Source organism: Aspergillus chevalieri, chromosome 8 (assembly GCF_016861735.1).
Source record: "Aspergillus chevalieri M1 DNA, chromosome 8, nearly complete sequence".
Taxonomy (NCBI): Eukaryota; Fungi; Ascomycota; class Eurotiomycetes; order Eurotiales; family Aspergillaceae; genus Aspergillus; species Aspergillus chevalieri.
The window spans coordinates 794,309-808,284 of NC_057369.1; the positions used below are offsets into that span (position 1 = coordinate 794,309).

The 13,976-nt window shown below is 49.5% G+C and overlaps 4 protein-coding genes across 4 annotated transcripts; 3 read left to right on the forward strand and 1 right to left on the reverse strand.

Annotated features, from left to right (window-relative positions):
• Positions 1-944: 944 nt before the first annotated feature.
• Positions 945-3,126, forward strand: PRX5 (peroxiredoxin prx5; the record flags this gene model as incomplete). The annotated part of the gene is made up of 9 exons (XM_043283614.1): positions 945-1,094; positions 1,159-1,272; positions 1,329-1,366; positions 1,416-1,470; positions 1,518-1,884; positions 1,938-2,576; positions 2,636-2,858; positions 2,914-3,004; positions 3,073-3,126. 9 exons carry the CDS (start codon positions 945-947, stop codon positions 3,124-3,126), a joined length of 1,731 nt encoding a protein of 576 aa, XP_043140876.1.
• Positions 3,127-4,726: 1,600 nt separating this feature from the next.
• ACHE_80264S (S24/S26 family peptidase) lies at positions 4,727-5,393 on the forward strand (the record flags this gene model as incomplete). Its single annotated transcript, XM_043283615.1, has 2 exons — positions 4,727-5,100; positions 5,180-5,393. 2 exons carry the CDS (start codon positions 4,727-4,729, stop codon positions 5,391-5,393), a joined length of 588 nt encoding a protein of 195 aa, XP_043140877.1.
• Positions 5,394-5,523: 130 nt separating this feature from the next.
• Positions 5,524-8,957, reverse strand: GDH2 (glutamate dehydrogenase (NAD(+)); the record flags this gene model as incomplete). Its single annotated transcript, XM_043283616.1, has 4 exons — positions 5,524-5,557; positions 5,608-5,708; positions 5,758-8,588; positions 8,642-8,957. The coding sequence occupies 4 exons, from the start codon at positions 8,955-8,957 to the stop codon at positions 5,524-5,526; spliced, it is 3,282 nt and encodes a 1,093-aa protein (XP_043140878.1).
• Positions 8,958-10,156: 1,199 nt separating this feature from the next.
• ACHE_80266S (FAD-dependent oxidoreductase) lies at positions 10,157-11,652 on the forward strand (the record flags this gene model as incomplete). The annotated part of the gene is made up of 3 exons (XM_043283617.1): positions 10,157-10,776; positions 10,826-11,508; positions 11,567-11,652. 3 exons carry the CDS (start codon positions 10,157-10,159, stop codon positions 11,650-11,652), a joined length of 1,389 nt encoding a protein of 462 aa, XP_043140879.1.
• Between the last annotated feature and the right edge of the window lie 2,324 nt (positions 11,653-13,976).

The following is a 13,976-nucleotide window of genomic DNA, read 5'->3' on the forward strand; positions in this document are numbered from 1 at the left end:
ACGAAGGAAGCTACGATCCCGTAAGACAATTTAATCCACGTGCATGACGGACCAAATGCCCCGAGTCATGTTCACACTAGCAAGGATCTTTTTCTGGTATCTATCGGCCGTGATGCACACTACGGAGCCCGACAAACGGTCGACCACACCAACAGTCAAAAACTGGGTCATTCTGGGCCCATCTTTACGCTAAATGGATCCCTACCTGCAGGTTCTCAGCATAACACAATTTAAAAATGATATATGCTTTTTTTCAAGCCACGCGGCAAACAAACCCTGTCCGGGGTTGTCTTCTGGCTGGCTGAGATTATGCTTATGGCTAACCACGAATCCGGTAACTCGAACGAGCGGAATAAAACTTCGAAAGATAATGATTGACAGATCATTGCGTTTCAATATTTCTCGCGGCTACCTGCATCCCATTCATTTGCCTTCTGTACGAGCTCATCCTAGACCGAGTCAGTCGGCAGTAACTAATGCAGCGCGGCGTGGTGGGTGGATTCCGCGTTTATCAGGGAGTCGCATGGCATTCCGTGCAATGCATCAAACAGTTACTTCGAAGTCAGGGTTTCGGCCCGTATGCCCAGAGGGACCGTGTTCCGTAGCCTAAGCGCCCCAGAAAAAAGTCGGTTTTAAGTTCTTGTGACGGACTGAAAAACGCACTGCATCGACGCCCCTCTCGTTAAATCAACACCCCATCTCGCTAGTTTGACGCCCTCACTTCCTTTTTCGGTATAGCAGGTTCCTCTTCAAGACTAACTCCATTTCACATAACAAAGAACTAGGAGTGTCGATCCACTGCATCCTAACTGAAAAACCGAAAAGTTTGTTGTCTCTTGCCTTTTATCTGGGATATCCTCTTTTGCAAGTAAAGACAAGCCTTTTCTCGTCTTGGATTCCATGCTTTCCAGGTCCCGGCATTGAGTCAATCCACAGACACAATCATGGCAGTCGACCAAGAAAAAGGGTTCCGTGAACCTGCTTCAGACAACAACGACCATGCATCTCAGAGCACCGTCAATCAGGTTTCTCCTGTCATTGAGAGTCAAGATCCCGAGCCCGTCGTGACTCTCAAAACATGGATTGTTTCTTGTGTTCGTGTCTCCGCTTCACTTTGCAGAAGTTCAACCTTACTGATCCTTTTGTCTCTCGCATTAGATTCTCTCCTGCGGATATGGTCTCTCCTTCTGGCCTGTTCCAGTTGTGGCTGCCATTGGTAGTACAGTTTCTGCTGATCTGGGAGAGCCGAATGCGTATGTTTGGTTTACGCCGGTAAGTCAATCTTCTTTCGTGCTGAATTCCTTCCCGGCTGATAATGATGAATATAGGCGTGGACCATTTCGATCACTTGCGCGTTTCTTATCTTGTATGACTCTACCTCTGCTCATATAGCTGTTGGTAACTAACTGGCCCAGTGGTCCGAATACCGACTTGCTTGGTCGTCGATGGTTCCTTGTAGGAGGAAACTTGGTAAGCCAATCCTTCAACATGGATGTTCCATAGACTAACACATGTAGGTCTGCACTATTGGCCATATCATCGTCGCATCAGCCAAAACGAATAACCAAATCATCGCCGGCCTCGCAATCTCTGGCTTCGGAGGAGCCAATTGTCAAATGGCCGCATTTGCTCTTCCCGAACTTCTCCCGAACAAATGGAGACATATTGGAGTTGTCATTGCCGACTTCACGGTATACATTGCCGTCATCATAGCGCCCGTTACGGCTCGCTACGGCTATGAGTTTGGAACGTGGTATTGGAACTTCGGTGCGATTGCCATCTTTCAAGGACTGTCTTTCTTCGGATTGTTGTTCTTGTACTTTCCTCCTGCGCATCCGACTGGAACTCCGTATGGAGAGGTTTTCAAGTCGTTGGACTATGTCGGTATGTTTATCTGTCGGCCTCGTCGTTAAAAGCGTTAACCTAATGTGAAACAGGTGCAATCCTATTCACCGGCGGCGCTGTCTCCTTCTTAATGGGCATCGTCTGGGCTGGCGTCTACGACTCCAACGACACCCACGTTGTCGCCCCCCTAGTTGTCGGCGCCTTCGTCCTCATCTGCTTCGCTCTCTGGGAAACCTTCAGCGGAACCCGCTTCCCCCTTACCCCAACGCACGTCTTTACTTCTTCCTGGGGCCGCGATTTTACAGCCCCCGCCGTCGCCCTGGGTGTCATCAATATGTTCTACTACTCCTCTAGCATCCTGTGGCCTAACATGATCACACAGTTCTACACTAACGGTGGCGCGGAATGGAAGTATGCGGTTGTGTTGTCGCTGCCACAGGGATTTGCTATCGCATTCGGTGCTTTCTTGCTCTCTGTTCTTGGTGGTAAAATCAGGCACTGGCAATGGCAGTTGACGGGGTCTGTGTTGTTGATGGTCGTGTTTGGGTCGCTGCTGGGAATCGTCACGCCTACTAACAAGGGTACTATGATTGCATTCATTTTCCTCTCACAGATGGGCTTTGGCTATGGAATTTACCTCAGTATCGCCATCACGCAAATGGGTGTCGACCAGAAAAATTTGGGTGTTAGTGGTGGTATTTCGGGATGTATCCGTTTCGCTGCTGGAGCCAGTAAGTCTCCCTTCCCCGTGTTTTAAAGCAGCACAACATCAGCTGACGTTATGGGAAAGTCGCAACTACCATCTACACCACGGTCTACAACAACAAACTCAGCGAGAAGACCGCCGAACTGGTCCCCCAAGCCGCCATCAAGGCCGGTCTCTCAGAGTCTCGTGTCTCTGATCTTCTGTCGGCTGTGAGCGGCGGAGCAGCTAAGCTGAGCGAGACTTTTGGCCCTGCTGTGGCCACTGCAGCTACTGACGCTTTGAATGATGCGTACTGCAAGGCAATCTTGTAAGTTTCTTCTCTGGGAATACTGTCGAAGCTTGAAAAGTTCTGACTGTTATAGTGTTGTCGCAATGGTGTCCATGGCCTTTGGTATCGTGGGACTTATCGCCTGTATCTGTTGCAAAGATGTCGACCATAAGATGACGAACAAGGTGCGTACAATCTTCAGGTATTGAGTTTGCTTTGATTGCAATGCTAACTTGTGACATTTTGTACACAGATTGAAGTTTATCTCGAAAACACTGCTCTTGCCGAAAGGAACAAGTACCATTAATAGTCTTACTATAGGAAGCATACTGGATATTGCTGGTAATTGGTGGATAAAGTCGTACAGGTACTATAATACTCAGTCCCCTGCTTTCTGCTCACTGGATAGAGCGAAGAGTAATGGCATGAAAGTCTCTTGTATACAGCAAAGATAAATCAACGATGTCACATTCACAGAATTTCTTGGAGCGTCTTATCGCTAATTGAACTTGTGAGCCCAAATCCACGCATTCAGTAATGAAATCAAAAACCCGCATTTCCTATTTTATTTCCGAATTGGCCCTCTTTTTGTGTTCCTGTCACTTGAGCCATACTATTTTCTGTTTCTTCAAACAAGATCTAAGCATCACAAACTCGCGTGTCTTTTTTGCCGTTACCCAGAGTCACTTTTTAGGCTGATGCAGTCAAGGAATCATGGCTGCTGAATTCAAATTGCCCTATAAGCTTTGCTCTCCACCCCCCCCAAAATATCCAATTCCTTCGATATCATTGTCATGGGCTCGGAATAGTAGATAATAACTAACTGAATTCCTATCTAGACTATTGTAGCCATGGACGAGAATATCGAATCTGGGGAAGAAGAAGAAAAGGGAATCTATCTAGGCGATGGGCGGTCTTTATAAACATCTGTGCGATGAGGCTTAAGCCATTGTTTGCTCAGATTGCTTGTATGGCCTCATTTGACATGTTGGCACTGTTTGTATAGCGTTGAGCCGTCACAATCATCGGCATGTGGTCACATTTGAGCAGAAATATGCAGATAACCATCAGCATTGATCAAGGAAACGAGCGTAAGCCGCTTTCAGATGAGCAGGACCATTTCGACACTGAGAAACAGTCATCGCCCTCGCCATCGCCATCATTGTGAGGATGTCAAAGTTACCTCCGCCGGAGCGGATGTGCCGCAGCCTAACCGTCAGTGAAGAGGTAACTACATAGGGAGTGGAGGGCATGTGTCGGCCCATTGTTGAAAGGCCACACCTGCCCCGTTTCGGATAGGGCAAATACTTTGGCTAGTTCTAGGGTCCTCAGCCTGCCAGATGGGGTATATCAGAGGGTCAGTCTATTCTATCCCCTCCAGCCATGGCAGGTGGCTCAACTGTATTCACCTCAGTATAAACGATTATACGTTGTGTTGTATCACGTGATCTTGAATACCTGCTGTTTCTTGGACAGCTCTGGAATGCTCCGGGAATGCTCCGGGAGTAGTTCAGTACTACTCCCGGAGCTCCTGGAGTAAGCTAGGACTCTATGGTGCGTGTCCCGGGCGTCGAAGGACGTTCCCTAATCACTCAGGGAGCAGCCACGTGAGATCCTCATAAAAGCGGCGAGACCCATAATAAGAAATTCAGAGTCGCTCACAGAATAATGTTACAATTATATACTACTTTACCCAGATTTTATCAGATCTACGATAAGCCCTATAACCGCCCCCACTGATTTTTCCGCCTTAGTAATACGGGCCCTAACCCACGTATACAATCTTACGGTCTACAATATTGGGGGCCATCACTGCCTCAGAGCATGTATATAAATATACTTCTTTCGACATATTTTTTGCCATTTCTTTACTCTCCTGTTTTAAATTTATTCTCCAAACAACGAAAATGCTCTCAACAACACCGCTCAAAACACCACCCAAAATGCGCTCCGGGTCCACCGCCGCCACCACCACAACTACAACAACAAAACCACCCTCCCACAACCAAACCCTAACCCCCAAATCAATCTTAACCCTCCTCCTCCTAATAACAGCCCCGTACATGCTCTGGAAGCTCCTCTGCCTGATAACAGGCTCCTCAATCCCGGTGATGGTGGTGATCTCCGAGTCCATGGCACCCGCCTTCCACCGCGGCGACATCATATTCCTCTGGAACCGGTCGAAACTCGTGAATGTGGGGGATATCCCAGTTGTTTGGTTTAAGAGTCAGCCGTTGCCGATGGTCCATCGCGCGGTGCAGGTTTTTAGGGAAGGTGTTGTGTATGCTTTTTTCCCTCTTTCCCTTTATTGTTATTTGGGGTGTGTGGTTGTTTGGTGTCCCGGAGAGCTAATTGAATAGGCAACATATTCTGACGAAAGGGGATAATAACTATATTGACGATGTGGGGTTGTACCCACCTGGGCGATCGTGGGTGCGGAGGGACGAGGTCGTTGGTGTTGTTAAAGGGTATTTGCCATCGTTGGGGTGGTTGACTATTGCTGCGAACGAGATGCCTTGGTTACGGGGGATGGGAGTTGTTTTTGCTTGTCTTATAGGGATGGTTTCAAACTAATGTACGAGAAGTTTGTTTTATGTTCAATCTCGGAAATTATGCGTTGCATTAACTCGTAACGTTTTATCCATCATGATGGTATGCCTGCAAACCAAACATGCAACATGCTACTTATACATCCGTCTATTATCTATGCTTTGGACTGGTTCAATCTCTTGGTCATACTGCGTCAAGTTAGTATTGGATTCAAGTTCTGGTGAATAAAGGCACTTACAAGTCAAAGAATGAGAACTGGCTAGGGCTACTGCCGTACTCGTACACGAACCGACTCGCCAGGTAGCTGCCAAAGATGGCCCGCAGATAGTTCTCCGGCACCTATTTCAGTTAGCCTAGTCCTGACACAAGATTCAAGAGAAATGCTTACCCGTCCAAGAATGGTCTCAAGGCCAATCTTGTCCAGCAACAACTTCGGAAGCGCATCACCCAGCACCGACCGGCGAAGCTCCACGTTGTCCCACAGCTCGGTCTTCTGCAGTTCTTCATCCAGCTTGGTGATGGCCAAACTGAGTCGGTCACTCAGTACACTGCGGAGCACATTCGTCTGTTCGTGTTCGCGCCACATGGCCTCGAATTCCAACGTAGCGTTCTCCTTGATGACCTCTTGCACCTGCTTGACGTACGCCTTGTAAAACTCGGGGACCGTACCATCCTCGCGGATGCACATGTGCTCCACGAACTCCTTGTCGTCAAAAGACAACGACGCCAAAACTTCCAGCGATGACGACGTCACACCACCCTTGTTGGCGGACGCATCCTTGTACAGGATACTGCCAGCCTTCTCCAGTCGGAGCTTGCTGTCTTGGGTGATGAACAGGTTGGCGCCCTCGACAATGTAGGGAATGGTCGACTTGCCGTCCTTGATGAGCTTACCCACCGTCCCCAGATCAATCGACTCGGGCCGTCCACCACAAGGCACGAACATGTCGTACGGCTGCTCAGTCCGCAGATGGAAGGTGTTCCGGAAGATCATGCCGTTATGGATCAATTCACCACTGGGGAGCTTGACATCGCTCTCGTCCACCAACACGCGGTAGCCGGTTGGCGAGAGTTTCGACGTGTCAAATTCGGAGATGGTAACACGCTTCGTGGCCAGACGTCGGAGTTCATCGATGTCCAGACCATTGGGGTCAACAATGACTCCAGAACCGTCCACAATAGCCGTATACTTTTCGTTGGACAGCATAATTTCATTAGATCCCAGATCACCATCGGGACCGCCGGTCTGCAGTTTCCGGATCGTGGAGGGGTCGATCTTCAGCTTGCGGTAGATGCCCTCCACGTACTGGCGCACCGACAAGGTCGTCATACCGTAAGTGTCGTGTGGGATACCACCCAGCTTGGGGTTCTTGCCCGTGAAGAAGGACTTCCACCAGGGGGCGCCACGGTTCTTGGCGTGTTCGGTAGCCCAGTCAACTAGTTCAGCCGTGTTCTCATCCGGGCCCATGAACAGAATCTCATCCTTGCCGTGCAAGTCGACGATGGGGTCCTTGATACCGGGGCTAGTCGGCGGCAGAAGCAGGTCCAGGATACTGTCGATGTACTTCTCGAAGGCCACGCGTGCCTTGTCCTGGTGGTTGACGTCCAGCAGGATGACACCCTTGGCACCGCCTTCCGGAATGTCCTTGTTTTTGCGCTGCTGCGTGTTGGCCAAGTTGTAGTTCTCGTCGAACAGCGAGCGAGCGTTGATACCGTAGGCCTCCTTGTTACGACTCTTGACAATCCGGATACCGCCACGGGCGATGTCGCGGAAGCGCAGGTGGAATCCACGGAACTCGGAGCTGATAACGAGGAACATACCGTACAGCGGCTGGGGGTATTCGTGCTGGGGCAAGAAGTTCGGGTTGAGACGGAAGCTCAGGGCGACCTTGGTGGGGGTGAAGAAGTTGGTCTTGAGAATGGAGCTGTTGAAAACCCGCAAGGCGGTCATGACCATCTCATCGTGCTCGTTGGCTGCAGTGGTGGCAATCAGCTGCTTCAACCGGTTGCTGTCCAACACCTCATCCACCTGAAGTCGCAGGTAACTCAGAGTGGGAAGGAAATCATCACCAGCAGTGCCCTGGGTCTTGACATAGTGAGTGTTGGCGAAATCGAGATAGATCTTATGGATCAGCTCCGGGTACTTGTTCATGATTTCGAGGATGTACTCGGAGGTAAAGGTCTCGGTACGCAGGCGCTTCTTGATCTTGGACAACAACTCGGCATGAACGCTGTTGTTCGAGTCAAGCAGGGCCGACAGGGAGTTGTACTCTGAACCCAGACGGTTGAGGAATTGCTGCACAAACACCCAGCCGCAGTGAGCATAGATAGTCTCTTGCAAGCTGAGGCGGCCACTGGCGAAGTGGTGCTGGAAGCGGTTCTGCGGAATGCAGTATAGCAGCGAGACTTCCTTGATGATCTGGTGGATGGCGGCCTCAATGGGTGGGAATTTGCTTTGCACTTCCGGTTGAGAGGGACGGAGGTAGAGAGAAATTATGGTGATGCCGTTGGAGAAGTTCTCAAGGTATTTGCGGGAGCTGGTCAGACGGTAGTAGTGGTAGAGATCGGACAGAGCGCTGAACAAGCCCATGGCAGAGCCCTGGCGATAGGCAATGACCAATCGCTTCTCACGGCTGCCCTCAATCTCGAACATTTCGATGACGGGACCAGAGCGGCCAACGACGTTGTTCATAATATCTTGGTAGACGGCCTTTGTATTGGGGGTAGCCTTTTGGAGGAACCGCTTCTCACCAATGACATCAATGTTGGTCTCATTGGGATCAGGATTGGGGTTGGCAAACTGGCACTTGTAGACGAAGTAACAACGGAGCTGCTGCTCGCTGTCACCAGGGAGAGGAGTAGGAGATCGGAAGGTTTCAACACGGTAGCTGTTGTCGTTGGTAGAGCCATTGACGTATTTCTTATCGATGCGCTGCTCGTAACGGGGCCCATCAACAGCAGCGACACCGGGCCTGCTGGTGTCGATGTAGACGGCGTGGTCCTCAGCCTCCTTGTCCAGGCGGATCTCAAGCTTCTTGTCGTCACGAGCGTAGGCGGCTACCTTGGCTGCGTAGAGAGAAAGAATATGGGAGACGATGGCATCGACGGACTCGGTCTGGAAGTAGGTGTCATCAATTCCCAGCATGTTGTAGAACCAATTTGTTTCCGAAACGACGAAATCGCTTGGAAAGAAGCCCTTTTCTTCTAATTGGTCCATTACTAGTCAAGTTAGCAGGCAATCTATGATACTGAATGAGAATACTGCAACTCACCCTGTTCCATCTGCTTTTGCTTGCCCTCAAACTTGGCAGCAATGTATCCAGGGTCCTCCTCAGACAGCACTCGATGACTCCCCCCGGGAATACCCAGATGGGTCGGTTGGGGAGAAGGCTGGCGCAGTGACGACTGCAGGGCTGACTCGAGATGTTTGTTCTGAGGGAAACGCTGGAAACCCATTGGGGTGCCTGTGCCAGAATGTGAACCATCGTTGCTGGCAAAGAGCTTGGGGCCCTGACGAGTGGGCAGAGTATGATCGTCGTCATTGTTGATGTTGCTGTCAGAATGGGGAGGAAGGGCCGGAGACGCCATGTTAGTTCGTTTTATTTTAGAGGTTCGTTAAGAGGGAAGATGAAATATGCGAGAGTCTGGTAAAATTGAAGGAGAGTCAGTTTTTCAAGAGCTTCTGATAGCTAGGAAGTGCGAGTAACCGGAGTGTCCAACGGAGAGATAAGAAGGATACACAATCGGACAATATTAGGAGACACGAGAGAAGTCGATAAGATTGGAATGAACGGACTCGAGCAGAGAAACACAGAGGATAGGCACTTACCGGGAGGACGTGGTGGACTCGGAGCAGGAAGCTATCGAGCTGTCGATCGAGGATAAGACGCGGGGGATAAGCGCTGATAAGGAAGAATGGAAGGAGGGATTGAGATAGCAGAATTATGATACTTTTTTTGATATGAAAGAAGACAATCTGTCTGAATTGTGATTTTTCAGGATGGAGAAACGGAAGACTAAGAGGAACCGGTTCTTATATAGTCGAGGGGCCCAATATGTCATCACAGGTAACGAAATACCGCTTCTATGCGATCGGCCAGGAACGGTATCATTCTGGTACGGAGTACTTACTGTTACTTAATGACTGTGAATGTTATAGGCTGAGAATTGTATCAAGTCTAGTCATTTTCTCCTCTTTCCTTTTCGCTTGGACTCTTCTCTTCTTTCTTCTTCTTTGGCTCTTTCTATGGAGATCAAGTGACATCAGGCGGGGAGCCACGTGACGTCTGATTGGCTGGTATTTCAGTCTCTGTTTCTTTCGATTGCCCTTCATAACTCAGTGAATAATTACTCCAAACAAAATCTCGCAATTCCCGGTTTCGATGTGTCAATTTCGAGAAATCGCTCTTTTTTCCTGCGTAATGAAATAAAAAAATGCCGCAAATGTCCGTACGTCTTTCACGGTCACGGGATGCTTAGCTGATCTGCCATCCAATTGGAAGAGACTGCCGATGGGTAATGTCTCGGCGCTCTACTCGAATTATGGCTGGTATTGTTACGAACCGTTTTACTCAATGATATTCTGGGGTAATATTCGATCTGCTGGGACTCCCCCCGTTTCTCGACTCTGGGCTTGTCTGGGCTTTCTTAGTCGAAACTTAACAGGTCGATCTATATTTGGCCTTACGCACACCGCCGCACCAGCCACTGTGTGGGGCCATCAGCCTTAGGACTAGTACTCTGTAGAGTAACGATACCATCTTCGACGCATATGTGAGCTCTCAAGTATGAAGAAAGAACTGAAAATCGCCATCGTTGGTGGCGGTATCTCCGGCTGCACGGCTTACCTGCAGCTCAAAAAACATCTACCTGGAAATCACGACATCACCATCTACGAAGCTTATAGTACAGCCAAAAATGCCACACACACAGACTGGCAAGATGGCCCGACACACTCATCCACTCTAGTCGTGGGCGGCGGTCTTGGCCTCGGCCCCAACGGCCTGCACGTTCTTCAGCGCCTAGATGAGAATCTGATCCGCGACATCGTGCGAAGCGGCTATGTCATCTCGCACGGCAACATGAAGGACAAGAACGGGCGTCTGCTCGTCCGCATGGATACCACAGCTGATCCTAAATCTTCACCGGTCAATCAATCCACGCATGTCCTTGGCTGCAGTCGTCACGCGCTCTGGCGGTGTCTGCGCGCCCGCATTCCAGACCGCGATGTTGTCTGCAGGCGTATTGAGGGGATCATTGCGAATCCAGATGGACGGAACGTGATCACTTTCGTTGGCGACGTCAATACTGCTGAAGCAGACCTGGTCATCGGGGCTGATGGGCTCAAGAGCACCGTCAAACGGGCGTTGTTTCCTGAGGCGGAGGATCCATATCCGCCTCGATATGAGTATGTACCCTTGTAGCCACACCGGTATGACAAAAACTAAAGTAAGCAGAGGTCTAGTTGGTATAGGCGGCTTCGTCCCCGCCAACCAAGTCCGCGAACACGTCGAGCCAGGCTCCATGAACTTCATCCTAGGCGGCAACGGCTTCTTTGGGTACTTCTTTGCTGAAAGTGATCCTGCTGCACCGCACCGGGACTCGCCATATTATGTCTCTGAGCCAGGGAAGTCTCTCGTCTGGTGGTCGACGTACTCAGCAGACGAATGTCCCGACCCCAAAGCTATGAACAAAGACGACGTCGTGCGCCAGCTGCAGGAGCGGCACGCTGACTGGAAGGACCCCGTTATCCAGACGATCCTGCATTCCCTGCGTGTCAGCAACATGTACCCAACATGGACATCACCAGCTTTGCCAAAATGGGAACGCTTCGGGGTCGTTCTCGTAGGCGACGCAGCACATGCCCTACCACCAACATCAGGGCAGGGATCCTCACAAGCATTGGAAGACGTAGAAGCACTTACCATGTTCCTGAAGCACTACCTGAGCAGAATCGACGATAAATATGCAAATACAAACGATTATGGACTGGCCATCCGAAGAGCAACAAAAGAATACGAACAACTCCGCCAACCGCACGTCGCAAACATCCTGAAGCGAGCGCAGCAGTCGCAGAACTCAAAACGCACCATGGGCTGGATTGAGGAGTATGCAATGTACTGGTTCATGTGGGTATTAGGTGGGTTTCTCGAAGGCTAATTGTCCCCTTGATGATCGTTCTCCTCTGACTGTCACAGGCTTCTTTCCCGGGTGGATGACCGGGCCGGTGCAAGCCGAGTACAATTACAATGTTGCGGAGGATGTTGAGCGGCGATTGCGATAGTAGGCTGTTATCTTGTTAATATCTACGGGTTTTTTGTATTTTATAGTTGTATTCGATAGTTTGTACGTTACGACTGATATCCTTTGCATGGTACTTATCGCAATTGTGGCGGTGCATATATATACAAGCGGATAGCCACTTGATACTGTACTCGCGGCATTGCAAGCCGAATTTAAAAAAAGAAGCAAAGTCGAGTGATATCCTTCAATAGTGTACAAGCGACGTTTTGTCATCGAGAAGAATTTTTCACTGCACATTCTTTCCACTGAAACCCGATATGCCGTAATGTGAAGGTGGACGGATAAGAGAGCTCGTCTGATCGGGAGTTCGGGACCAGAACACCCCTACTAGCGAACACAGCGGGCAATAGCAAATAATCCAGAGAAACAGCACCAGCAAACAAGAGATTCAGCGTTCGTTGAGGCTCGTAGACGAGGTTCGAGAACGCTCGACGTATGCGACTGCGTTCACTCGGCTTTCGTTAGTTTGGAGAAGACGGGAGGGTAATTTGTTGCACTGACTTGGTTAGTTTTGGAGCGTAGACTCCTCGATCAGGTCGAGGTTGGATGTAGATAGTTTATATCAAGTGAAGTTTCCCGAGAAAACGACATGGTAGTTATAAGTTGTGACGGTTAGCGGAGCGCCAGAAACGGCTCCCATTGAACCATCCTTCTGCCGAGCCCTACCGCCTGCCATCCATGGGAATACCATTGCCCTTTGTGGTATGGCGCCTACTGTATTAGGGATAGTGCTTCCTCATGCCGCTTTTAGGCCGCTCACATTGCCGCCTCAACACATCCGTTGCATCTATAAAAGCTCGACATCTCTCCCTCAAAGGACCACGCACTTTCTCTTCCCTTTCCCTTCTCCTGTCTGCCTCGCCCGATGCACTGCCCTCTTACCAAGATGCCGCGTTACCTGACGATTTTCCCTTTTCTAGTATGGCGCCGTCCACTCTCCTCGGGGTGGCCGACGGCTCATCTGGACAATTGAGACGTTGAGACCTTGTTACTGTCGCTTCATTGGAAATTGAGCTATCCACTTGACCCCTGATGCTGTGCTGCTGCTTACTATTGCAGTTATGGGCTCCTTCACGCGTCCGACAACTGATCAGCGACTTTTCAATTTTTGGTTGTTGCTTCCAGCCATGCCATCCTATGTGGGCTTTCCCTTGAGGACATCTGGATCCTCAGCTGCCTTGCTTGTGATCTCTTATCTCAAGATCCCATGATTGCTTCTTCACCCAGGCTCCCAACATTTTACATGGGAAAGTTAACTTTCTGGTTATCTGGCTACCAGGTCTGGCTGTGAACCGGGTTGCACCTGTCCTCCACAGCCGTCTTTCGACCCCACCAGGATCGATTCATTTACATATCCTCGCCATATTTACTAGCCAATAGCGAAATTACCGCGTTCTTTTCATTTCAGCGTGTTTTGCATGCAAGGCTTGGAGCTGCAGCATCCAGATGTGATTGGCGCAGGGCACTGGATCTTGGCCTCCAGGCATCACTAGTAGATGAAAATAGACATGTCAGCAGACCTAAATGAGATTTTCAGGACGAGAGAAATTAGCCTCATTGCTTCTGCTAATGAGAAAGGTGGAATGGTGAACTTGATGGACTGAGGGCAAGTATAAAGAGGACAATTGAGGCCGCAGGGGTTGCAAATATTGACTCAATTCTCCCACAACCCACTCTCCCCTAATGAGGAACATTGCAACGTGCACCGAGCCCCCTTGGATAGCACTCAATAAAGTGAATGTAAAACTTGACATATAGCTATCCTCATCAGGATGTCTCGGGGAATGCCAACCATACATGTCAACGCAGTCGGTTATTGAAGAATAGGGTTTGGAGACTAAGGTGTTCACCGCAGTGGGGTATGGGGTAAGTAGTATAAGGAACCCGGCATTTGCGGATCATGATTGACATCTCCGACATAAGCCAAGCCTTCATATGCAAATACAGTCTCTGATTTGACCGGGTGGCGGAAAGAAGCAAATTGTACGATATATAGTGGCATATCTCAACGCTTTGGCTCCGGAGATAAGACCAGGTATAAGTACATTTCCCCATTTCCCCATTTCCCCATTTCCCCAGACTTCCCCAATTTCGGGCCCTACAAAATGGTAATCATATGAATACGCCTTGTTTAGCTATTCCCTACGATAGAATTAGCTCGCAGAGCAAAGCGTCTTTAATTGGTAATTGCAGCTAACTTCCGTAACCTCAGTCCAGACTAACTGACTAGGACGTGCATCCGTCAATTGAAGAACATTAACAGAATCCAAATCAAATCAAATAACATAAAATAAAATAAATAAA